This window comes from Salmo salar, chromosome ssa15 (genome assembly GCF_905237065.1).
Source record: "Salmo salar chromosome ssa15, Ssal_v3.1, whole genome shotgun sequence".
Lineage (NCBI taxonomy): Eukaryota > Metazoa > Chordata > Actinopteri > Salmoniformes > Salmonidae > Salmo > Salmo salar.
The window spans coordinates 17188241-17215740 of record NC_059456.1 but is presented as its reverse complement, the minus strand read 5'-3'; the positions used below and the strand labels follow the sequence as shown (position 1 = coordinate 17215740).

At 44.3% G+C, this 27500-nt stretch overlaps 1 protein-coding gene across 4 annotated transcripts in view; it reads left to right on the top strand.

The window, feature by feature from the left end:
• Positions 1–27500, top strand: part of LOC106571071 (transcriptional activator Myb) — a 110220-nt gene that overhangs the window by 12214 nt on the left and 70506 nt on the right. For 3 of the 4 annotated variants that reach the window (XM_045695506.1, XM_045695505.1, XM_045695504.1), the window contains exons 2-7: positions 7462–7579; positions 8832–8903; positions 10764–10856; positions 16560–16780; positions 17127–17328; positions 17456–17524. In XM_045695506.1, coding sequence (XP_045551462.1) covers positions 7462–7579; positions 8832–8903; positions 10764–10856; positions 16560–16780; positions 17127–17328; positions 17456–17524 — 775 coding nt within the window. The remainder of the gene's footprint in view (positions 1–7461; positions 7580–8831; positions 8904–10763; positions 10857–16559; positions 16781–17126; positions 17329–17455; positions 17525–27500) is intronic. The other variant, XM_045695507.1, reaches the window with a different exon arrangement.

Genomic DNA, 27500 nt, shown 5'->3' with positions numbered 1-27500 from the left:
AATGACTGGTTCTGTTACCACTCTACCCTGCTAGAATGACTGGTTCTGTTACCACTCTACCCTGTTAGAATGACTGGTTCTGTTACCCTGTTACCACTCTACCCTGTTAGAATGACTGGTTCTGTTACCACTCTACCCCGTTGAATGACTGGTTCTGTTACCACTCTACCCTGTTAGAATGACTGGTTCTGTTGCCACTCTACCCTGTTAGAATGACTGGTTCTGTTACCACTCTACCCTGCTAGAATGACTGGTTCTGTTACCCTGTTACCACTCTACCCTGTTAGAATGACTGGTTCTGTTACCACTCTACCCTGTTAGAATGACTGGTTCTGTTACCACTCTACCCTGTTAGAATGACTGGTTCTGTTACCCTGTTACCACTCTACCCTGTTAGAATGACTGGTTCTGTTACCACTCTACCCTGCTAGAATGACTGGTTCTGTTACCACTCTACCCTGTTAGAATGACTGGTTCTGTTACCACTCTACCCTGCTAGAATGACTGGTTCTGTTACCCTGTTACCACTCTACCCTGTTAGAATGACTGGTTCTGTTACCACTCTACCCTGTTAGAATGACTAGTTCTGTTACCACTCTACCCTGCTAGAATGACTGGTTCTGTTACCCTGTTACCACTCTACCCTGTTAGAATGACAGGTTCTGTTACCACTCTACCCTGTAAGAATGACTGGTTCTGTTACCACTCTACCCTGTTAGAATGACTGGTTCTGTTATCCTGTTACCACTCTACCCTGCTAGAATGACTGGTTCTGTTACCACTCTACCCTGCTAGAATGACTGGTTCTGTTACCACTCTACCCTGCTAGAATGATTGGTTCTGTTACCCTGTTACGACCCTCCGACACCTCCCAAAATCTGCCCTTCACTTTGTCTATTTAGGTAGGCCCAATTATCACCCTATTCCCTATACATAGTCCACTACTTTTGACCAGAGCCCTGTGGGTAGTGTACTTTATATAGGGACTAGTGTGTCATTTGGGGCTCACTTCTTGCTTAATCTCTTTAGTTAGTTCAGTCACTCAGGTTATGGTTAGTTCAGTTTCACGGGTTCGGGTTAGTTCATTCACTCAGGTTAGGGTTAGTTCATTCACTCAGGTTAGGGTTAGTTCAGTCACCAGGGTTAGGGTTAGTTCAGTCACCAGGGTTAGGGTTCGGTCAGTCACCCGGGTTAGGGTTAGTTTATTCACTCAGGTTAGGGTTTGTTCAGTCACCCGGGTTAGGGTTAGTTCAGTTTCCCGGGTTAGGGTTAGTTCAGTCACCAGGGTTAGGGTTAGTTCAGTCACCTGGGTTAGGGTTAATTCGGTCACCCAGGTTAGGGTTAGTTCAGTCACCCGGGTTAGGGTTAATTCAGTCACCCAGGTTAGGGTTAGTTCAGTCATCCAGGTTAGGGTTAGTTCAGTCACCAGGGTTAGGGTTAATTCAGTCACCCAGGTTAGGGTTAGTTCAGTCACCAGGGTTAGGGTTAGTTCAGTCATCAGGGTTAGGGTTAGTTCAGTCACCCGTGTTAGGGTTAGTTCAGTCACCCCGGTTAGGGTTAGTTCAGTCACCCGTGTTAGGGTTAGTTCAGTCACCAGGGTTAGGGTTAGTTCAGTCACCCAGGTTAGGGTTAGTTCAGTCACCCAGGTTAGGGTTAGTTTAGTCACCAGGGTTAGGGTTAGTTCAGTCACCAGGGTTAGGGTTAGTTCAGTCACCCGGGTTAGGGTTAGTTCAGTCACCCGGGTTAGGGTTAGTTCAGTCACCAGGGTAAGGGTTAGTTCAGTCACCAGGGTAAGGGTTAGTTCAGTCACCCGGGTTAGGGTTAGTTCCATCACCAGGGTTAGGGTTAGTTCAGTCACCCAGGTTAGGGTTAGTTCAGTCACCAGGGTTAGGGTTAGTTCAGTCACCCAGGTTAGGGTTAGTTCAGTCATGTGGTTTGGTAAGAAGAATGCCCCTCTCCCCACAGGTGTGATTACTACCTCTGAGGGTTTAGAGCTTGAGGTAGTCACCTCATACAAGTACTTGGGAGTATGGCTAGACGGTACACTGTCCTTCTCTCAGCACATATCAAAGCTGCAGGCTAAAGTTAAATCTAGACTTGGTTTCCTCTATCGTAATTGCTCCTCTTTCACCCCAGCTGCTAAACTAACCCTGATTCAGATGACCATCCTACCCATGCTAGATTACGGAGACGTGATTTATAATTCGGCAGGTAAGGGTGCTCTCGAGCGGCTAGATGTTCTTTAACCATTCGGCCATCAGACTTGACACCAATGCTCCTTATAGGACACATCACTGCACTCTATACTCCTCTGTAAACTGGTCATCTCTGTATACCCGTCGCAAGACCCAGTGGTTGATGCTTATTTATAAAACCCTCTTAGGCCTCACTGCCTCCTATCTGAGATATCTACTGCAGCCCTCATCCTCCACATACAACACCCATTCTGCCAGTCACATTCTGTTGAAGGTCCCCAAAGCACACACATCCCTGGGTTGCTCGTCTTTTCAGTTCGCTGCAGCTAGCGACTGGAACGAGCTGCAACAAACACTCAAACTGGACAGTTTTATCTCAATCTCTTCATTCAAAGACTCAATCATGGACACTCTTACTGACAGTTGTGGCTGCTTCGCGTGATGTATTGTTGTCTCTACCTTCTTGACCTTTGTGCTGTTGTTTGTCCCCAATAATGTTTGTACCATGTTTTGTGCTGCTGCCCATGTTGTGCTGCTGCCATGTTGTGTTTCTACCATGTTGTTGTCATATTGTGTTGCTGCCATGCTATGTTGTTGTCTTAGGTCTCTCTTTATGTATCCAAGATGGCATAGCAGTCACGCGTCTTCGTCTTTGTCTTGTCCCATGTACATATCTTTTTATATCTATTCTTCGCATATCTTTTTGATATTTTTCCTAAACCTCAACTTCTAAATACTCTCCTGCAACCCGCCTCACCCAATGTGGCGTGGATCTGTTTTTTTCCTTAAGTATTTCTATTTACTTCGGATCTGGAATCCCTCAACTGAAGCTAGCTAGCTAGCTAACTAGCTACCAGCTACCAGTCAGCTATCCACTGCTAGCGGTCATCAGCTAACGTTTAGTTCGGAAAGCTCTTGCCAGTTCGTACAACGCGTTTCAAACCAGAGCATACCGGACCTATTTTCTCTCCATTCCTACCGCAAACTCTGAACCATTTCATCTGGACCATCGCAGCTAGCTAACCGCAACCCGGGTTGACTACTCCTGGCTAACGTTTCCGTCCCGGAGCTTGCACCAACTCGCCTGGAGCTAGCCCATGCTATGCCCATCTCCCTGGCGAGGGCTCCTGGGCTACTCCTGAAGCCCACTCCTCGGCTACAATATCCGGACCCCTTCTACTGCTGGTACGGGGCACGGAACCCCGCCGATCCTTCACGACTGGAATACCGACGTAATCTGCCCGAGGATTCCAACAGGCCCCTCAGGCGTGACGTCCCCTGAAGTCCCATTCTGCTAACCATGGCCTGCTAGCTATCTAGAGCATATTGGACTGTTAGCTGTTCCATCGGCCAGATTCTTGGACCACTATACCCATTTTACCAATTGGACCCCTCTGCTACTTGGAACCCTACTAATTCCACGACTGGTCTATCGACGTCACCACACGAGGAGGCAAAAACAGACTTTCCCCCATCACGACGTCCCTCTAAGGCCCTTCTGCTAACTTGCTAGCCCCGGCCTGCTAACTGCTAGCTTGCTAGCCCCGGCCTGTTGACTGTCTGAATCACCGTGTCCCCAGCCAACCCAACCACTCACTGGACCCATACGATTCACTTGGCTGCGCATGCCTCTCCCTATCAATATGCCTCGTCCATTACTGTCCTGGTTAGTGATTACTGTCTTATTTCACTGTAGAGCCGCTAGCCCTGCTCAATATGCCTTAACTAACCATGTTGTTCCACCTCCTACATATGCGATGACATCACCTGGTTTAAACGTCTCTAGAGACTATATCTCTCTCATCATTACTCAATGTCTAGGTTTACCTCCAATGTTCTCTCTTCCTACCATACCTTTGTCTGTACATTATGCCTTGAATCTATGCTATCGTGCCCAGAAACCTACTCCTTTTACTCTCTGTTCTGAACGTGCTAGACGGCCAATTCTTATAGCCTTTAGCCGTACCCTTATCCTACTTCTCCTCTGTTCCTCTGGTGATGTAGAGGTTAATCCAGCTCCTGCAGTGCCGAGCTCCACTCCTACTCCCGAGGTGTTCTCATTTGTTGACTTCTGTAACCGTAAAAGCCTTGGTTCATGCATGTTAACATTAGAAGCCTCCTCCCTAAGTTTGCTTTATTCACTGCTTTAGCACACTCCACCAATCCTGATGTCTTGGCCGTGTCTGAATCCTGGTTTAGGAAGGCCACCAGAAATGTGGAGAATTCTATACCCAACTACAACATTTTCCGTCAAGATAGAACTGCCAAAGGGGGCGGCGTTGCAATCTACTGCAGAGATAGCCTGCAGAGTTCTGTCTTACTATCCAGGTCTGTACCAAAACAATTCGAGCTTCTACTTCTAAAAATTCACCTTTCCAGAAACAAGTCTCTCACCGTTGCCGCTTGCTATAGACCACCCTCTGCCCCAGCTGTGCCCTGGACACCATATGTGAATTGATTGCCCCCCATCTATCTTCTGAGCTCGTGCTGCTAGGTGACCTAAACTGGGACATGCTTAACACCGCAGCCATCCTTCAATCTAAGCTTGATGCCCTCAATCTCACACAAATTATCAATGAACCTACCAGGCACAACCCCAAATCCGTAAACATGGGCACCCTCATAGATATCATCCTGACCAACTCGCCCTCCAAATACACCTCTGCTGTTTTCAATCAAGATCTCAGCAATCACTGCCTCATTGCTTGCATCCGTAATGGGTCTGCGGTCAAACGACCACTCCTCATCACTGTCAAACGCTCCCTAAAACACATCAGCGAACAGGCCTTTCTAATTGACCTGGCCGGGGTATCCCGGAATGACATTGACCTCATCCCGTCAGTAGAGGATGCCTGGTTATTCTTTAAAAGAGCCTTCCTCACAATCTTATATAAGCATGCTCCATTCAAAAAATGTAGAACTAGGAATAGATATAGCCCTTGGTTCACTCCAGACCTGTCTGCACTTGACCAGCACAAAAACATCCTGTGGCGTTCTGCATTAGCATCGAATAGCCCCTGTGATATGCAACTTTTCAGGGAAGTTAGGAACCAATATACACAGGCAGTTAGGAAAGCTAAGGCTTGCATCCTGTAGTACAAACTCAAAAAAGTTCTGGGACACTGTAAAGTCCATGGAGAATAAGAGCACCTCCTTCCAGCTGCCCACTGCACTGAGGCTAGGAAACACTGTCACTACCGATAAATCCACAATAATTGAGAATTTCAATAAGCATTTTTCTACGGCTGGCAAGTCCAGATAGCTGATGTTTTGAAAGAGCTGCAAAATCTGGACCCCTACAAATCAGCCGGGCTAGACAATCTGGACCCTCTCTTTCTAAAATGATCTGCCGAAGTTGTTGCAACCCCTATTAGTAGCCTGTTCAACCTCTCTTTCGTATCGTCTGAGATTCCCATAGATTGGAAAGCTGCCGCGGTCATCCCCCTCTTCAAAGGGGGAGACACTCTAGACCCAAACTGCTACAGACCTATATCTGTTCTAACCCTGCCTTTCAAAGGTCTTTGAAAGCCAAGTCAACAAACAGATTACCGACCATTTTGAATCCCACCATACCTTCTCCGCTGTGAAATCTGGTTTCAGAGTTGGTCATGGGTGCACCTCAGCCCTGCTCAAGGTCCTAAACGATATCATAACCGCCATCGATAAGAGACATTACTGTGCAGCCGTATTCATCGACCTGGCTAAGGCTTTCGACTCTGTCAATCACAACATTCTTATTGGCAGACTCAACAGCCTTGGTTTCTCAAATGATTGCCTCGCTTGGTTCATCAACAACTTCTCTGATAGAGTTCAGTATGTAAAATCGGAGGGCCTGTTGTCCGGACCTCTGGCAGTCTCTATGGGGGTGCCGCAGGGTTCAATTCTCGGGCCGACTCTCTTCTCTGTATACATCAATGATGTCGGTCTCGCTGCTGGGGATTCTTTGATCCACCTCTACGCAGACGACACCATTCTGTATACCTCTGGCCCTTCTTTGGACACTGTGTTAACTAACCTCCAGATGAGCTTCAATGCCATACAAGTCTCCTTCTGTGGCCTCCAACTGCTCTTAAATGCAAGTAAAACTAAATGCATGCTCTTCAACCGTTCGCTGCCCGCACCTGCCCGCCCGTCCAGCCTCACTACTCTGGACGGTTCTGACTTAGAATATGTGGACAACTACAAATACCTAGGTTAGACTGTAAACTCTCCTTCAAGACTCAGATTAAGCATCTCCAATCCAAAATTAAATGTAGAATCGGCTTCCTATTTCGCAACAAAGCATCCTTCATTCATGCTGCCAAACATACCCTCGTAAAACTGACCATCCTACCGATCCTCGACTTCGGCGATGTCATTTACAAAATAGCCTCCAACACTCTACTCAACAAATTGGATGCAGTCTATCACAGTGCCATCCATTTTGTCACGAAAGCCCCATATTCTACCCACCACTGCGACCTGTATGCTCTCGTTGGTTGGCCCTGGCTTCATACTCATCGCCAAACCCACTGGCTCCAGGTCATCTACAAGTCTCTGCTAGGTAAAGCCCCACCTTATCTCAGCTCACTGGTCACCATAGCAGCACCCACCCGTAGCACGCGCTCCAGCAGGTATATCTCACTGGTCACCCCCAAAGCCAATTCTTCCTTTGGCCGCCTCTCCTTCCAGTTCTCTGTTGCCAATGACTGGAACGAACTGCAAAAATCTCTGAAGCTGGAGACTCTTACCTCCCTCACTAGCTTTAAGCACCAGCTGTCAGAGCAGCTCACAGATCACTGCACCTGTACATAGCTCATCTGTAAATAGCCCATCCAATCTACCTCATCCCCATACTGTATTTATTTATCTCACTCCTTTGCACCCCAGTATCTCTACTTGCACATTCATCTTCTGCACACCCTACCATTTCAGTGTTTAATTGCTATATTGTAATTACTTCGCCACCATAGCCTATTTATTGCTTTACCTCTCTTATCCTACCTCATTTGCACATGCTGTATATAGATTTACTGATCTACTGTATTATTGATTGTATGTTTGTTTTTTCCACATGTAACTCTGTGTCGAACTGCTTTGCTTTATCTTGGCCAAGTCGCAGTTGTAAATGAGAACTTGTTCTCAACTTGCCTACCTGGTTAAATAAAGGTGAAATAAAAAAATATTAAAAAATGTTGTCTCTCTGGTCTTGATGTGTGTTTTGTCCTTAAACAATTATATTGTTCCTCTAATCTGTCTCTCTCTCTCTCTCTTTCTCTCTCTCCAGTGTGTATAGTAGTGAAGAAGATGAGGAGGATATTGAGATGTATGAACACGACTACGATGGACCGCTGGCCAAGGAAGCAAAACGCCATCAAGGGAAAACACGCTGGACAAGAGAAGAGGTAAACACACACACCCACACAGTTGTTTTGTTTTTGAGTTTTTTTTATTTTATTGTTTTAGTGTTTTATAGTTTTATTGTTTCAATGTTTTATTATTTTAGTGTTTCAGTGTTTCATTATTTAGTGTTTCAGTGTTTCAGTGTTTTAGTGTTTTATTATTTCAGTGTTTTAGTGTTTCAGTGTTTCAGTGTTTTATTATTTTAGTGTTTCAGTGTTTTAGTGTTTCAGTGTTTCAGTGTTTTATTATTTTAGTGTTTCAGTGTTTCAGTGTTTTATTATTTTAGTGTTTCAGTGTTTCAGTGTTTTATTATTTTAGTGTTTCAGTGTTTCATTATTTAGTGTTTCAGTGTTTCAGTGTTTCAGTGTTTTATTATTTCAGTGTTTCCGTGTTTTATTATTTCAGTGTTTCAGTGTTTCAGTGTTTAGTGTTTTATTATTTCAGTGTTTTAGTGTTTTAGTGTTTCAGTGTTTTATTATTTTAGTGTTTCAGTGTTTTAGTGTTTCAGTGTTTCAGTGTTTTATTATTTTAGTGTTTCAGTGTTTCAGTGTTTTATTATTTTAGTGTTTCAGTGTTTTATTATTTTAGTGTTTCAGTGTTTCATTATTTAGTGTTTCAGTGTTTCAGTGTTTCAGTGTTTTATTATTTCAGTGTTTCCGTGTTTTATTATTTTAGTGTTTCAGTGTTTCATTATTTAGTGTTTCAGTGTTTTATTATTTCAGTGTTTCAGTGTTTTAGTGATTTATTATTTCAGTGTTTTAGTGTTTCAGTGTTTCAGTGTTTCAGTGTTTTAGTGTTTCAGTGTTTCAGTGTTTTATTATTTCAGTGTTTCAGTGTTTTATTATTTTAGTGTTTCATTATTTAGTGTTTCAGTGTTTCAGTGTTTTATTATTTCAGTGTTTCAGTGTTTTAGTGTTTTATTATTTCAGTGTTTTATTATTTCAGTGTTTCAGTGTTTTATTATTTCAGTGTTTTAGTGTTTCAGTGTTTCAGTGTTTTATTATTTTAGTGTTTCAGTGTTTCAGTGTTTAGTGTTTTATTATTTCAGTGTTTCAGTGTTTTAGTGTTTCAGTGTTTCAGTGTTTTATTATTTCAGTGTTTCAGTGTTTTAGTGTTTCAGTGTTTCAGTGTTTTAGTATTTTATTATTTTAGTGTTTCAGTTGTTAGTGTTTTATTATTATTATTATTATTATTTGTTGTGTTTTAGTGTTTTAAACATTAATATTTTAAGTTTAATTTGTTTGTTTGTGTCAGGATGAGAAGTTGAAGAAGCTGGTAGAACACCATGGTTGCTCAGACTGGAAACTCATCGCCAGCTTCTTACCTGTAAGACACACACACACACACACACACACACACACACACACACACACACACACACACACACACACACACACACACACACACACACACACACACACACACACACACACACGCACACACACACGCACACTTTGCGGAGAAGGGTAGTATGTGTGTTGGTAGAGATTAGTTAAGGTGTGTGTTCCAGAGTATTTGCTTAAGTAAGGGCTGATAGCTATCAGTCATTCTACACAGCTAGAGGGCAGGGTCCTATATCTACGGTGCACGCACGCACGCACGCACACACACACACACACACACACACACACACACACACACGCACGCACGCACACGCACACGCACACGCACACGCACACACACACACACACACCAGTGTTAATTTTGACCCCATTTTTGTTGTTGATTGAGTCTAGTCTTAGTCACGTTTTTTTGTCATTTGAATTAATGCTTTAGTGTAGTTATTGTCAAAATGACTAAAACAGTGGGCCGTTTTAGCTAACTAAATGCCCATACATTTTAGTCACATCACATGTATATTGCCTCAAACATACATTGCCTTGTCCTACCAACAGATTTTTCTGCATAACATCCTATAGTGTGATTTTTTGACCCAATTGGCAGACCAACACGTTACTCTGCAGCAGATGCATATCCCCCCGGCGCCTCTAAATTTAAAAATCACACCCCTTAACATGATTTCAGACCAACATATCACAAGACTCCTGAGATGGTAGGCTATTCAATACATAAACATATCACAAGACTCCTGAGATGGTAGGCTATTCAATACATAAACATTAACAAGACTCCTGAGATGGTAGGCTATTCAATACATAAACATGAACAAGACTCCTGAGATGGTAGGCTATTCAATACATAAACATATCACAAGACTCCTGAGATGGTAGGCTGTTCAATACATAGACATGAACAAGACTCCTGAGATGGTAGGCTATTCAATACATAACATATCACAAGACTCCTGAGATGGTAGGTTATTCAATACATAAACATGAACAAGACTCCTGAGATGGTAGGCTATTCAATACATAAACATATCACAAGACTCCTGAGATGGTAGGCTATTCAATACATAAACATGAACAAGACTCCTGAGATGGTAGGCTATTCAATACATAAACATGAACAAGACTCCTGAGATGGTAGGCTATTCAATACATAAACATAAACAAGACTCCTAAGTTGGTAGGCTATTCAATACATAAACATACACAAGACTCCTGAGATGGTAGGCTATTCAATACATAAACATGAACAAGACTCCTGAGATGGTAGGCTATTCAATACATAAACATGAACAAGACTCCTGAGATGGTAGGCTATTCAATACATAACATATCACAAGACTCCTGAGATGGTAGGCTATTAAATACATAAACATAAACAAGACTCCTAAGTTGGTAGGCTATTCAATACATGAACAAGACTCCTGAGATGGTAGGCTATTCAATACATAAACATATCACAAGACTCCTGAGATGGTAGGCTATTCAATACATAAACATGAACAAGGCTCCTGTGATGGTAGGCTATTCAATACATAAACATGAACAAGACTCCTGAGATGGTAGGCTATTAAATACATAAACATATCATAAGACTCCTGAGATGGTAGGCTGTTCAATACATAAACATATCACAAGACTCCTGAGATGGTAGGCTATTCAATACATAAACATGAACAAGGCTCCTGTGATGGTAGGCTATTCAATACATAAACATGAACAAGACTCCTGAGATGGTAGGCTATTCAATACATAAACATATCACAAGACTCCTGAGATGGTAGGCTGTTCAATACATAAACATTCCCTTAATAACCAATGTGTCTGCTCTCAATAGAACCGTACAGATATGCAGTGTCAGCACCGCTGGCAGAAGGTTCTCAACCCTGAACTCATCAAAGGACCCTGGACCAAGGAGGAGGACCAGAGAGTAAGAACACAACCTTATAGAACCTTATAGAACCCTTACAGAACCTTATAGAACCTTATAGAACCCTTCCAGAAACGTATGGAATGTTATAGAGAACCCTTACAGAACCTTATAGAACCTTATAGAACCCTTACATAACCTTATAGAACCTTATAGAACCCTTACAGAAACATATGGAATGTTATAGAGAACCCTTACAGAACCTTATAGAACCCTTACAGAAACGTATGGAATGTTATAGAGAACCCTTACAGTAGGTTTGGGCAGGTAACTTTTCTAAATGTAATCTGTTACTAGTTACCTGTCCAAAATCAGTAACGTAATTTTTTGGGGGATTACCCCAAACTCAGTAATGTAATCTGATTACATTCAGTTACTTTTTTAAAGATTACTTTCCCCTTTAAGAGGCACTAGATGAAGACAAAATTAATATTACCAATTGAACAACATCTATTGCAGGATTAATCTATGTTAGAGTTTTACATAGCTCACCAGAAATGTAGATGTTGCATAAAAAAAAATTATATTGCATTTTACTTTACGTTGTTGGTTATGTAGGCTTTTACTAACTAACCCATTGCTTTCTGCTACAGCTAATAATACAATTAGCCTCTATATCTATATCTGGTCCCGTGTGGCTCAGTTGGTAGAGCATGGTGTTTGCAACGCCAGGGTTGTGGGTTCAATTCCCATGGGGGACCAGTACGGAGAAAAATGTATGAAATGTATGCATTCACTACTGTAAGTCGCTCTGGATAAGAGCGTCTGCTAACTGACTAAAATGTAAATCTCTATAGCGTTATATAATAAAACAAACTCTGTGAGATTTACAGTCATTCCAATTAATTTAATACACCTTCATCATCAAGAATAGGACTTGGAAATATAGATTAGCCGAACTGTTTTACCTCAGCATAATCCCAAAACTACCTTGGAGTGGAGTTTAGTCAGCTCAGGACTTATTATCGAACTACCTTGGAGTGGACTTTAATCAAATAAGGACTTATTATCTGACTACCATGGAGTGGAGTTTAGTCAACTAAGGGCTTATTATCTTACTACCATGGAGTGGAGTTTAGTCAACTCAGGACTTATTATCTGACTACCATGGAGTGGAGTTTAGTCAGCTAAGGACTTATTATCTGACTACCATGGAGTGGAGTTTAGTCAGTTCAGGACTTATTATCTGACTACCATGGAGTGGAGATTAGTCAATTCAGGACTTATTATCTGACTACCATGGAGTGGAGTTTAGTCAGCTAAGGACTTATTATCTAACTACCATGGAGTGGAGTTTAGTCAGCTAAGGACTTATTATCTGACTACCATGGAGTGGAGTTTAGTCAGCTAAGGACTTATTATCTGACTACCATGGAGTGGAGTTGAATCAACTCAGGACTTATTATCTGACTACCATGGAGTGGACTTTCGTCAACTCAGGACTTATTAGTCAGTTTTTGTTGGTGACACGTTGATCTATTGATAATTTGCTGATGTTTAAGTCTTATCAAAAGTGTGTGAGTTTTGAGCATGTGTCCGTTGGGCCTATGGACATTTTGGGGGGGAAATCAGCACAATTTAGATTGAGCAATAAAAGCCCCACTTGTGGTCTTAAATCAAACCCGTTTATGACAGTATGGAATTGTGGCGCACAATATCACAGAGGAATTTAGAACGGAGGAACTCCCTCAAAAGTTTATTCCAAAGGATTTGATCAGCGCTATGCGACTGTTGCAAGAGCCCATTTTTCCCTGGCTGTCCACTGAATACAAGTGCATTTTTCCCTGGCTGTCCACTGGTCGCAAGTGCATTTTTCCCTGGCTGTCCACTGGTCGCAAGTGCATTTTCCCCCTGGCTGTCCACTGGATACAAGTGCATTTTTCCCTGGCTGTCCACTGGTCGCAAGTGCATTTTCCCCCTGGCTGTCCACTGGATACAAGTGCATTTTTCCCTGGCTGTCCACTGATTGCAAGTGCATTTTACCCTGGCTGTCCACTGGTTGCAAGAGCCCACTTTTCCCTGGCTGTCCACTGGTCCCAAGTGCATTTTTCCCTGGCTGTCCACTGGACACAAGTGCATTTTTCCCTGGCTGTCCACTGGATACAAGTGCATTTTTCCCTGGCTGTCCACTGGTTGCAAGTGCATTTTTCCCTGGCTGTCCACTGGTTGCAAGAACCCACTTTTCCCTGGCTGTCCACTGGATACAAGTGCATTTTTCCCCCTGGCTGTCCACTGGTCCCAAGTGCATTTTTCCCTGGCTGTCCACTGGTCCCAAGTGCATTTTTCCCTGGCTGTCCACTGGTTGCAAGTGCATTTTTCCCTGGCTGTCCACTGGATACAATTTCATTTTTCCCTGGCTGTCCACTGGTCGCAAGTGCATTTTTCCCTGGCTGTCCACTGGTCGCAAGCGCATTTTTCCCTGGCTGTCCACTGGTCGCAAGTGCATTTTTCCCCCTGGCTGTCCACTGGTTGCAAGTGCATTTTTCCCTGGCTGTCCACTGGACACAAGTGAATTTTTCCCTGGCTGTCCACTGGATACAATTTCATTTTTCCCTGGCTGTCCACTGGTCGCAAGTGCATTTTTCCCTGGCTGTCCACTGGTCTCAAGTGCATTTTTCCCTGGCTGTCCACTGGTCGCAAGTGCATTTTTCCTTGGCTGTCCACTGGTTGCAAGTGCATTTTTCCCTGGCTGTCCACTGGACACAAGTGCATTTTTCCCTGGCTGTCCACTGGTCCCAAGTGCATTTTTCCCTGGCTGTCCACTGGTCGCAAGTGCATTTTTCCCTGGCTGTCCACTGGTCCCAAGTGCATTTTTCCCTGGCTGTCCACTGGACGCAAGTGCATTTTTCCCTGGCTGTCCACTGGTCCCAAGTGCATTTTCCCCCTGGCTGTCCACTGGTCCCAAGTGCATTTTTCCCTGGCTGTCCACTGGTCCCAAGTGCATTTTTCCCTGGCTGTCCATTGGTCCCAAGTGCATTTTTCCCTGGCTGTTCACTGGTCCCAAGTGCATTTTTCCCTGGCTGTCCATTGGTTGCAAGTGCATTTTCCCTGGCTGTCCATTGGTCGCAAGTGCATTTTTCCCTGGCTGTCCATTGGTTGCAAGTGCATTTTTCCCTGGCTGTCCACTGGTCGCAAGTGCATTTTCCCTGGCTATCCACTGGTCGCAAGTGCATTTTCCCTGGCTGTCCACTGGTCGCAAGTGCATTTTTCCTTGGCTGTCCACTGGTTGCAAGTACATTTTTCCCTGGCTGTCCACTGGACAGAAGTGCATTTTTCCCTGGCTGTCCACTGGTCCCAAGTGCATTTTCCCCTGGCTGTCCACTGGTCTCAAGTGCATTTTTCCCTGGCTGTCCACTGGTCCCAAGTGCATTTTTCCCTGGCTGTCCACTGGACGCAAGTGCATTTTTCCCTGGCTGTCCACTGGTCCCAAGTGCATTTTCCCCCTGGCTGTCCACTGGTCCCAAGTGCATTTTTCCCTGGCTGTCCACTGGTCCCAAGTGCATTTTTCCCTGGCTGTCCATTGGTCCCAAGTGCATTTTTCCCTGGCTGTTCACTGGTCCCAAGTGCATTTTTCCCTGGCTGTCCATTGGTTGCAAGTGCATTTTCCCTGGCTGTCCATTGGTCGCAAGTGCATTTTTCCCTGGCTGTCCATTGGTTGCAAGTGCATTTTTCCCTGGCTGTCCACTGGTCGCAAGTGCATTTTCCCTGGCTATCCACTGGTCGCAAGTGCATTTTCCCTGGCTGTCCACTGGTCGCAAAAACATTAATTATAGGCAGCTTAAACTTTTTGAATTCAACAATTATGGATTAAAATACACATATATATTTGTGAACAGCCATCCACAACAACCGCAACCTGTAAAACTCAAATAGCTAAATGACAGAGCAGCATTGGGATTCACAAGTGACATCCGTATCGCCGTAGACTACACCACTGCTATTGTCTTTTACCTCCAAGCGTTTATTTAAGTTGGATAATCTTTGGATTCCCGACATCTGTCGCACCATTGAAAGACATATTCCAGACATAAACAAAAGCCCATTCCTGCTCTTTTCTCCCGTGATCCATCAAACCCATCTGGTGTGTCATCACAGTGGTCTCTGATTGGTCGTCATCATTTGGTGTGTCATCATTAGTGGTCTCTGATTGGTGGTCATCATTTGGTGTGTCATCATTTGTGGTCTCTGATTGGTGGTCATCATTTGGTGTGTCATCCTAGTGGTCTCTGATTGGTGGTCATCATTTGGCATGTCATCATAGAGGTCTCTGATTGGTGGTCATCATTTGGTGTGTCATCATAGTGGTCTCTGATTGGTGGTCATCATTTTGTGTGTCATCACAGTGGTCTCTGATTGGTGGTCATCATTTGGTGTGTCATCATAGTGGTCTCTGATTGGTGGTCATCATTTGGTGTGTCTTCATAGTGGTCTCTAATCGGTGGTCATCATTTGGTGTGTCATCACAGTGGTCTCTGATTGGTGGTCAGACTGGTTCAGGCAGAACAAACTTTTCCAATGCTGACTTGAATGTCATTACGAAATAGAATGGTTGCAAATCATTTTTTTCTCGGAAACGTCCTTCCTGAATTTCAAGTAATCATAGAAGTAATCAACTAGTTTTTCAAAAGTATCTGTAAGCTAATTACAATATTTTTGATGGTAACATAACGGATTACAGTTACAGCTTTTTGTAATCACTTACTCCCCAAACCTGCCTTTCAGAACCTTACCGAACTTTAAAGAACCATTTTAGAACCTTACGGAACTTTAAAGAAACCTTTTAGCACCTTACATTAAGAGAACTCTTCTAGGGCCATATATATATATATTTTTTTAAATTTAACCTTTATTTAACTAGGCAAGTCAGTTAAGAACAAATTCTTATTTACAATGATTGGATCCATAACAGATCGTCATAGGTTAGGTCTATATCCAAAATCCTTTTCCCTATATAGTGCACTACTTTTGGCCAGTGCATGAGACCTGGGATCTATTATATTGGTGCTAACTCAGACAGCCAAGTGTTTCACTGAGAAGTGTTGTTGACCTGCACTGAGTAGATAACTTGTCACTGCATATTATTAGCTGAAAGTGAGAGTTCTACAGTTATACTTCTGCGCGCGCACACACACACACACACACACACACACACACACACACACACACACACACACACACACACACACACACACACACACACACACACACACACACACACACACACACACACTTCCAGAAGCTAGGAGGTAATGATTAGCAAAGAGGCTAACGGTGGAAACTCCCTCCATAACACTAGCAAGAGATTTCAAAAGGGAGAGAGGGAGAAGAAGCAGAGAAGGAGGGGGGAAAGGGTTGACTAAAGGAACGAGGGGCTGAGAAGAAGCAGAAAAGGAGAGAGGAAAGGGTTTACTAAAGGAACGAGGGGCTGAGAAGAAGCAGAGAAGGAGAGAGGAAAGGGTTGACTAAAGGAACGAGGGGCTGAGAAGAAGCAGAGAAGGAGAGAGGAAAGGGTTGACTAAAGGAACGAGGGGCTGAGAAGAAGCAGAGAAGGAGGGGGGGAAGGGTTGACTAAGGGAACGAGGGGCTGAGAAGTATTGTTGACTTTTGAATGGTTCCTGAAAATGTATTCTCTCTTTGCCCCTTTCACCTCCTCCCCCCGCTCCCTCCCCTCTCTCCCTATCTCCCTCCTCCACCCTCCCTCAGGTGATTGAACTAGTCCAGAAGTATGGAGCCAAGCGTTGGTCGGTGATCGCCAAGCACCTGAAGGGTCGGATAGGGAAGCAGTGCAGAGAGCGCTGGCACAACCACCTGAACCCCGAGGTGAAGAAGACTTCCTGGACCGAGGAAGAGGACCAGATCATCTACCAGGCCCACGAGAAACTGGGCAACCGTTGGGCCGAGATCGCCAAACTGCTGCCTGGCAGGTATGGAGAGAGAAAGAAGGGGTGGGGGGGAGAGAGAGGAAAGTGGGTGGGTGGGAGGGGTGGAGGAAGGGAGAGAGAGAGAGAGAGAGAGTGATTGTAGTTGCTCAGAACTTACAGTATATTGCAATCAAGAACAACTTTACAATGGCTGAATGTGTGCGATTCCTGCTGTAACTAAGTCTCTCTCTCTCTCTCTCTCTCTCTCTGTCCCTCTCTCTCTCTCTCTCTCTCTCTCTCTCTCTCTCTCTCTCTCTCTGTCCCTCTCTCTCTCTCTCTCTCTCTCTCTCCCTTTCTCTCCCTTTCTCTGTCTCTCTCTCTCTCTCTCTCTCTCTGTTTTATTGCCCAGGACTGATAATGCTATCAAGAACCACTGGAACTCTACGATGCGTAGGAAGGTTGAACAGGAGGGTTACCTTCAGCCCTCCTCCCACTCCATCGCCCCCGGTTACGCCAAGGCCAACCACCACAACGTGGGCTTCCATCACCACTCCCCTCTCCCTCCCCTCTCCTTCCTCACGGGCACCTACCCCTATATTCCGGATCATAGGGTGAGTCCACGTTCTTACCCCCCCCCTCTGTCACTTTGGATAGAAGCTCCTGCGAAAAATAGGTTTTTATCTCCCAGCTCCTGATATGCTGTTTGTGGAGTCTGATCTGTTTCTATTGGTTCCTAAGGTTCCCTTTCCCCTAGCGCTGCACGTCAACATCTTGAACATTCCACAGCACAGAACAGCTGCTATACAGGTGAGACACGAGAGCAACAACCCAGGGAAAGCTTTTAGTTGGCCTTCACAGCAACCCAGGGATATCTTTCAGTTGGCCCTCACAGCAACCCAGGAAAACTTTGTAGATGTCCCTCAATATACAATGACACAACAACCCAGGGAAACCTTTTAGTTGGTCACTCTATCTCACTACTCCACAGCAGCAACCCAGGGATAGATTTCAGTTGGCCACTCACCACAGCAACCAAGGGAAGGGTTTCAATTCAATCCAGGATTCAAGGGAGAGGCAATACGGACATGCCTGGTGCCCAAATTGATGACGGATGTCGCTCAGCTGAGAGTCGAGTGTGGAGAGGAATGGATTCAGTTCAGTCAGTCATCCTGATGAGCCCTTCCCAGCTAGCTAGTTCAGTCAGTCATCCTGATGTGCCCTTACCAGCTAGCTAGTTCAGTCAGTCATCCTGACGAGCCCTTCCCAGCTAGCTAGTTCAGTCAGTCATCCTGACGAGACCTTCCCAGCTAGCTAGTTCAGTCAGTCATCCTGACGAGTCCTTCCCAGCTAGCTAGTTCAGTCAGTTATCCTGACGAGCCCTTCCCAGCTAGCTAGTTCAGTCAGTCATCCTGACGAGCCCTTCCCAGCTAGCTAGTTCAGTCAGCCATCCTGATGAGCCCTTCCCAGCTAGCTAGTTCAGTCAGTCATCCTGATGAGCCCTTCCCAGCTAGCTAGTTCAGTCAGTCAGTCATCCTGATGAGCCCTTCCCAGCTAGCTAGTTCAGTCAGTCATCCTGATGAGCCCTTCCCAGCTAGCTAGTTCAGTCAGTCATCCTGATGAGCCCTTCCCAGCTAGCTAGTTTGTTCTGGCTAGCTGGCAACAACACCAGCATGGCGCTAGTTAAAACTTGTAAAAGAAAGTGATGTTTATTTTAATGGGAGAGGGAGAAATAACTTGCAGTATTGGTCACCTTCTGGATGTCACCGTAACATTGCCAATTAGCTAACGTAACGACAAGCTGGTGCGAATGACCGTTGACCAGACCAACGCTGTTGTATCGAGATGCTTCCCACCAGGCAGCTGTACCACATGTTGAAGGCGTTTGCTGACGTGGCCAATTTGTTCCATTTCTAGAGCCTTTTTTTTTTTATCTCTAAATGTTTAAACTAGTGAGAAATACACTGAGTGTCCAAAACATTAGGAACACCTTCGTAATATTGAGTTGCTGTCCCCCTTTCTGTCCTCAATTTGTCGGGGCATGGACTCTACAAGGTGTTAAAAGCGTTCCACAGGGATGCTGGTCCATATTGACTCCAATGTTTCCCACAGTTATGTCAAGTTGGCTGGATGTCCTTTGGGTGGTGGACCATTCTTGATACACAGGGGAAACTGTTGAGCGTGAAAAACCCAGCAGCGTTGCAGTTCTTGACACAAACCGGTGCGCCTGGCACCTACTACCACACTCCGTTCAAAGGCACTTCAATATTTTGTCTTGCCCATTCACTCTCTGAATGACACACATACACAATCCATGTCTCAATTATCTCAAGGCTTAAAACTCCTTCTTTAACCTGTCATCCTCCCCTTCATCTACACTGATTGAAGTGGATTTAAGAAATTACATCAATAAGGGGTCATAACTTTCACCTGGATTCACCTGGTCAGTCAATCTCATGGAAAAAGCAGGTGTTCCTAATGTTTTGTACACTCACGCTGAGCTAACTACACTCACGCTGAGCTAACTACACTCACGCTGAGCTAACTACACTCACGCAGGGCTAACTACACTCACACTGAGTTGACTACACTCACGCTGAGCTAACTACACTCACGCTGAGCTAACTACACTCACGCTGAGCTAACTACACTCACGCTGAGTGTACAAAACATTAGGAACACCTGCTTTTTCCATGACATAGTAGACTCTCGTATATGCTATTATTTAAATGATTAGTGAGTTTGCATCATTTACTCTAATACTAAATTAAGATATAGAATTATTAATATTATAGTATTATATTATAATGAATGTATATTACACTACTTTCCGTGATATGGACAGTATGTGTTACTATATTATGCAAGCTGACGTTTTCAAATGACTCACTACTGTAGTGGCTCTGGATCAGAGAGTCTGCTAAATGACTCACTACTGTAAGTGGCTCTGGATCAGAGAGTCTGCTAAATGACTCACTACTGTAGTGGCTCTGGATCAGAGAGTCTGCTAAATGACTCACTACTGTAGTGGCTCTGGATCAGAGAGTCTGCTAAATGACTCACTACTGTAGTGGCTCTGGATCAGAGAGTCTGCTAAATGACTCACTACTGTAGTGGCTCTGGATCAGAGAGTCTGCTAAATGACTCACTACTGTAGTGGCTCTAGATCAGAGAGTCTGCTAAATGACTCACTGCTGTAAGTGGCTCTGGATCAGAGAGTCTGCTAAATGACTCACTACTGTAGTGGCTCTGGATCAGAGAGTCTGCTAAATGACTCACTACTGTAGTGGCTCTGGATCAGAGAGTCTGCTAAATGACTCACTACTGTAGTGGCTCTGGATCAGAGAGTCTGCTAAATGACACACTACTGTAAGTGGCTCTGGATCAGAGAGTCTGCTAAATGACTCACTACTGTAGTGGCTCTGGATCAGAGAGTCTGCTAAATGACTCCCTACTGTAGTGTTTCTGGATCAGAGAGTCTGCTAAATGACTCACTACTGTAGTGGCTCTGGATCAGAGAGTCTGCTAAATGACTCACTACTGTAGTGTCTCTGGATCAGAGAGTCTGCTAAATGACTCACTACTGTAGTGGCTCTGGATCAGAGTCTGCTAAATGACTACAATGTAAATGTAAAATAATTTGTGGTGGTCTCGCTGTGAAAGTGGCACCACACACCACACACCAATACACCGTTATTCCAAGATTCCATGGAGCATAGTGGCGACCTACTTGAATCAAAATGCAACACTTAAAAGATGGAGCTAGCCGTCTTCTCCTAACCAGTGACGTACACATTATTCCCAGATTCCATGTGGTTTTTGAGCTGTGTTTGTTTTAAAAGGACGTGAAACTTCCATCTCCCTGCTCTTGCACGATTGATTTCAACATCAAATCATCAATTCAAGTTTTATTTATCACATGTAGACTAACTGTCAAGGCTGTGGGTAACTGGTGAAAGGAGTCAGTCGCAGGAGAGCTGAGGTGCGTGGACAAGGTATTTAATACAAGAAAAACACCAGTATAAACACAATACTATGGTGCTGGAAAAATACCAGTACCACGAAATAAACGGGCGTAATAACAAAACCCGGTAACAATATACTGGCCGTCAGATACAGCCTTACAATAATACAAACACGCACGCAAACATGGGGGAATTGAAACCAGGTGTGTAAAAAACAAAGACAAAACAAATGGAAAATGAAAAGTGGATCGGTGATGGCTAGAAGGCCGGTGACGTTGACCGCCGAATGCCGCTCGAACAAGGCGGAAGTCGTGACAGTGCCCCCACTTGACGCGCAGCTCCAGCAGCGCGCCGGCACCGGCCTCGGGGACGACCCGGAGGACGAGGCGCAGGGCGATCCGGATGGAGACTGTGGAACTCCTGCAGCATCGAAGGGTCCAAGACGTCCTCCACCGGAACCCAGCACCTCTCCTCTGGACCGTACCACTCCCACTCCACGAGCTACTGAAGGCCTCTCGCCCGACGCCTCAACTCCAGTATGGGTCGGACTGCATACGCCGGGGCCCCCTCGATGTCCAGAGGGGGCGGAGAAACCTCCCGCACCTCAGACTCCTGGAGTAGACCAGCTACCACCGGCCTGAGGAGAGATACATGGAACAAGGAGTTTATACGGTAATCTGGGGGAAGCTGTAAACTGTAACAAACCTCGTTCACTCTCCTCAGGACTTTGAATGGCCCCACAAACCGTGGACCCAGCTTCCGGCAGGGCAGGCGGAAGGGCAGGTTTCGGGTCGAGAGCCAGACCCGGTCCCCCGGTGCAAACACCGGGGCCTCACTGCGGTGGCGGTCTGCGCTGGCTGTCTGACGCCTCACGGCCCGCTGAAGGTGCACATAAGCGGCGTCCCACGTCTCCTCCGAACGCCTAAACCAGTCGTCCACCACAGGAGCCTCGATCTGGCTCTGATGCCACGGCGCCAGAACCGGCTGGTACGCGCTGGAATGGGGAGAGGTTGGTAGAAGAGTGGCGGAGCGAATTCTGGGCCATCTCTGCCCAGGGTATGAACACCGCCCACTCCCCCAGCCGGTCCTGGCAATAAGACCGCAGAAACCTACCCACATCCTGGTTTACTCTCTCCACCTACCCGTTACTCTCAGGGTGAAAACCTGAAGTAGGGCTGACCGAGACCCCCAGACGTTCTATGAATGCCCTCCAGACCCTTGACGTGAACTGGGGACCTCGATCAGTTACTATGTCCTCAGGCACTCCGTAGTGCCGGAAGATGTGTGTGACCAGGGCCTCCGCAGTCTGTAGGGCCGTAGGGAGACCGGGTAAAGGGAGACGACAGGACTTAGAAAACCGATCCACAACGACCAGGATCTGTGGGTAACTGGTGAAAGGAGTCAGGCGCAGGAGAGTTGAGATGCAAAGAAAATAAAATGTATTTAATACAAGATACCACCAGTGTAAACACAATACTACGGTGCTGGAAAAATACGAAATAAAAGGGCGTAATAACAAAACCCGGTAACAATTTACCAGCGGTCAGATACAGCCTTACAATAAAACAAACACGCACACAAACATGGGGGAAACCAGAGGGTTAAATAATGAACATGTAATGGAGGAATTGAAACCAGGTGTGTAAAAAACAAAGACAAAACAAATGGAAAATGAAAGTGGATCGGTGATGGCTAGAAGGCCGGTGACGTCGACCGCCGAACAAGGAGAGGGACCGACTCCGGCGGAAGTCGTGACAGTAACAGTGAAATGCTTACTTACGGGCCCTTCCCAATCACGCAGAGAGAAAGAACATAGGGAAATAATAGAAAAGGAATAAATAATAAGTACACAATGAGTAATGATAACTTGGCTATATACACAGGGTACCAGTACTGATTAATGATAACTAGGTTATATACACGGTGTAGTAGTACTGAGTGGATGTGCAGGAGTATGAGGTCGTTGAGGTAGATATGTACAGTGCCTTCAGAAAGTATTCATACCCCTTGACTTATTCCATATTATGTTGTGTTAAAACCCCAGAAATAAAAAATAGATTAAATTGATTTTTTCTCTCTCACCAGACTGTACACACAATTGATGACAAAGTGAAACATGTTTTTAGATTTTTTTGCAAATTGATTAAAAAGTAAATACAGAAATATCTAATTTACATAATTATTCACACCCCTGAGTAAATACTTTGTAGAAGCACCGTTGGCGGCGATTACAGCATTGAGTCGTCTTGGGTATGTCTGCAACCACCATGCTTCACGGTAGGGATGGTGTTAGACGGGTGATGAGCTGTGCCTGGTTTTCTCCAAAACATAGCGCTTTGCATTCAGGCCAAATAGTTACATTTTTGGGTAATCAGATCACAGAATATTTTGTCTTATACTCTCATTGTCTTTCACATGCCTTTTTTTACAACCTTCAGTCATGCTGTCATGTGCCTTTTTCTCAGGAGTGGCTTCTTTTCTCCCATAAAGCCCAGATTGGTGAAGTGTTATACAGCAGGGTTTCCCAAACTGTTTTACTCAGGTCCCCCTTCCAGCGTTGGGGAACTTCTCTCACCCCACATCTCTTTCTATGGGCACAAGCACTGTTCATAACACAAACTGTTTTACTCAGGTCCCCCTTCCAGCGTTGGGGAACTTCTCTCACCCTACGTCTCTTTCTATGGGCAGATGGTGTTGTCCATCTGGCAGGTTCTCTTCCATCTCAACCAAGGAACTCTGTAGTTTTGTCAGAGTGGTAATTGGGTTCTTGGTCACCTCCCTGACCAAGGTCCTTCTTGTCGGTTTGCTCCATTTGATTGTAGGCAGAGTCTGGGTAGTTCCATATTTTTCCATTTCCCTGTGCTCTTGAAAACTTTCAACACTCTATAAATAGTTTTCTACCTCGTTTTCTACCTTTCCGCAGATAAATACCTCATACTCGACTGTTGGACCTTATATAGAATGTTTATTTCCAAATCATGTCCAATCAATGGAATTTACCACAGGTGGACTCCAATCAAGTTGTAGTGACATCTCAAGGATGATCAATGGAAACAGGAAGCACCTGGAGTCTCATAGTAAAGGGGGTATGAACACTTACAGTGCATTCAGAAAGTATTCATTTTGTTACGTTACAGTCTTATTCTAAAATTGATTCAATCGTTTTTTCCCCCTCATCAATCTACACACAATACCCCATAATGACGAAGCAAAAACTGTCATTTTGTTATTTTTGCAAATGTATAAGGATAAAAACCTGAAATATCACATTTACCTAATTGTTCAGACCCTTTACTCAGTACTTTGTTGAAGCACCTTTGGCAGTGATTACAGCCTCGAGTCTTCTTGGGTATGACACTACAAGCTTGGCACACCTGTATTTGGGGATTTTCTCTCATTCTTCTCTGCAGATCCTCTCAAGCTCTGTCAGGTTGGATGGGGAGCGTCGCTGCAGAGCTATTTTCGGGTCTCTGCAGAGATGTTCAATCAGGTTCAAGTCCAAGCTCTGGCTGGGCCACTCAAGGACATTCAGAGACTTGTCCCGAAGCCACTCCTGCGTTGTCTTGGCTGTGTGCTTAGGGTTGTTGTCCTGTTTCCTCCAGACATGACGTTTGGCATTCAGGCCAAAGAGTTCATCAGACCAGACAATCTTGTTTCTCATCGTCTGAGAGTTCTTTAGGTGCCTTTTGGCAAACTCCAAGCAGGCTGTCATGTGCCTTTTACTGAGTAGTGGCTTCCGTCTGGCCACTCGACCAAAAAGGCCTAATTGGTGGAGTGCTGCAGAGATGGTTGTCTTTCTGGAAGGTTCTCCCATCTCCACAGAGGAACTCTGGAGCTCTGTCAGAGTGACCATCCGGTTCTTGGTCACCTCCACGATTGCACAGCTTGGCTGGGAGGCCAGCTTTAGGAAGAGTCCTGGTGGTTCCAAACTTCTTCCATTTAAGAATGATGGAGACCACTGTGTTCTTGGGGACCTTCAACGCTGCAGACAGTTTTTGGTACCCTTCCCCAGATCCGTGCCTCGACACAATCCTGTCTTTGAGTTTTACTGACAATTCCTTCAACATCATGTCTTGGTTTTTGCTCTGACATGCACTTTAAACTGTGGGACCTTATATAGAAAGGTGTGTGCTTTTCCAAATCATGTCCAATCAATTGAATTTACCACCAGTGGACTCCAAACAAGTTCTAGAAATATCACAAGGATGATCAATGGAAACAGGATGCCCCTGAGCTCAATTTCGAGTCTCATAGCAAAGGGTATGAATACTTTGTGAAGGCACTGTATATATAACTAGGAATAAAGTAACTAGGCAACAGGATATATAATAAACAGTAGCAGCAGTGTATGTGATGAGTCAAAATAAGTTAATACAAAATGGGTCATTTCATACAGTCCGGGTAGCTATTTGGTTAACTATTTAAGAAACTATTTTGCAGTCTTATGGCTTGGAGGTAGAAGCTGTTCAGAGTCCTTTTTCTTCCAGAATAATAGTGTGGTCTACTGCTTATCATTAGGTATTTTAACTCAGGCGAGCAGAACCTCAAGACTTCCTTAATATTAGAAATTGGGCACCAGCTGTTGTCCCCCCTTGATCTTACCCGAAACTGCTGTTCTGTCCTGCTGATATAAAAACCAACTAGATGGACAGTATATCATCCATCTCCGAGAAACATACAGTAGGGTATTACATTTCTTCAGGTCCCGTTGGTAGGATAGTCTTGTACAGAGCTCATCCAGTTTGTTCTCCAGTGATTGTACGTTTGCTAATAGAACGAAGGGTATTTACTTGGCGACGTAGTTTCGTCAGGGTTCCCCACGTCGGCCATATCTTGCGTCGTCTCTTTCTCTTCTGAGTCTCAGGTCCTGGTCCGTGGTGAGCAGTAGTGAAGTCCCGCTTCACTGTCTCGTTGAAGTAGAACATCTTGCTGTTCTGATGTCCAGAAGCTGTTTCGACATAGGAAACAATGGCGGAAACATTATGTTTTCATTCCGTTTTGGTAACCCACATATCAAAATGCAACATTCCAAAATGTAGCTGACTGTGTTCTACAGTTCTACATCTCTACAGTTCTACAGTTCTACATCTCTATAGTTCTACATCTCTACAGTTCTACATCTCTACAGTTCTACAGTTCTACAGTTCTACAGTTCTACATCTCTACAGTTCTACATCTCTACAGTTCTACAGTTCTACAGTTCTACATCTACAGTTCTACAGTTCTACAGTTCTAAATCTCTACAGTTATACAGTTATACAGCTCTACAGTTCTACAGCTTACAGTTCTAAATCTCTACAGTTCTACAGCTCTACAGCTCTACAGTTCTACAGTTCTACAGTTCTACAGTTCCACAGCTCTACAGTTCTACAGCTCTACAGTTCTACAGCTCTACAGTTCTAAATATCTACAGTTCTACAGCTCTACAGTTCTACAGCTCTACAGCTCTACAGCTCTACAGTTCTACAGTTCTACAGTTCTACAGTTCTACAGCTCTACAGTTCTACAGTTCTACAGCTCTGCAGTTCTACAGTTCTAAATCTCTACAGTTCTACAGTTCTACAGCTCTACAGCTCTACAGCTCTACAGTTCTACCGTTCTACAGATCTACAGTTCACAGTTCTACAGTTCTACATCTCTACAGCTCTACAGTTCTACAGTTCTACATCTCTACAGTTCTACAGTTCTACATCTCTACAGTTCTACAGTTCTACAGTTCTACATCTCTACAGTTTTACAGTTCTACATCTCTACAGTTCTACATCTCTACAGTTCTACAGCTCTACAGTTCTAAAGTTCTACATCTCTACATCTCTACATCTCTACAGTTCTACAGCTCTACAGCTCTACAGTTCTACAGTTCTACATCTCTACAGTTCTACAGTTCTACAGTTCTACAGCTATACAGCTCTACAGCTCTACAGTTCTACAGTTCTACATCTCTACATCTCTACAGTTCTACAGTTCTACGTTGAACCAGTGTCGTAACAATATATCCAGTTTCCATGTGGTTTTTGAGTTGTGGTAGTTTCAACAGCTTAATCGTAATCGCTGAGTGATTTATTACCGCTTGTCAAAACAACAGGGTTTTTGGTGTGTGGCATCTATAAGGTGCTTGTTTAATATGATTACTATTGTTGCCATGATAGTAAATGTTATGTTTAGAATATATATATATATCACAGACTGTTTCTGCATATTGGTTATTTATTTGGACACTTTATAACTTTATAACTGTATATTGGCATTGGGCTATTTATTTACTTAACCTTTATTTAAACAGGGAGTCACACTGAGATTAAACATCTATTTTACAAGAGAGTCCTGCACTTTATAATAAAAATTAAATAATAATAATAATAAATAATAATAATAAATAATATTAAAACAACATACACCTACTGTACAAGTCAAAAGTTTGGACACGCCTACTCATTCCAAGGTTTTTCTTTCATTTTTACTATTTTCTACGTTGTAGAATTGTGGATACCATTTTATGTCTCTATGTCCAGTATGATGGAAGTTAGATGTAGTTCCGTGAACCAATGACTGGAAGACTACGAGTATCTGCTAGCATGCTAACCACTCCGATACATAAATACAATACTGTAAAATACAATACACAATTACAACACAGGTGGGAGATGTATGATTGCCGCCCTCAGTCAGGCCATGGATGAGGCATACAATGCAATGCCAGGCTTGGGTTCGCCGTGCCACAAGGTCTTTTCCCCAGGTGCATAAACAACGAGGATATTTAGTGAGATGTTGATGAGAACCTATGGCCAGACGCTCCAGACTGGGCTTGATGCTAACTAGCG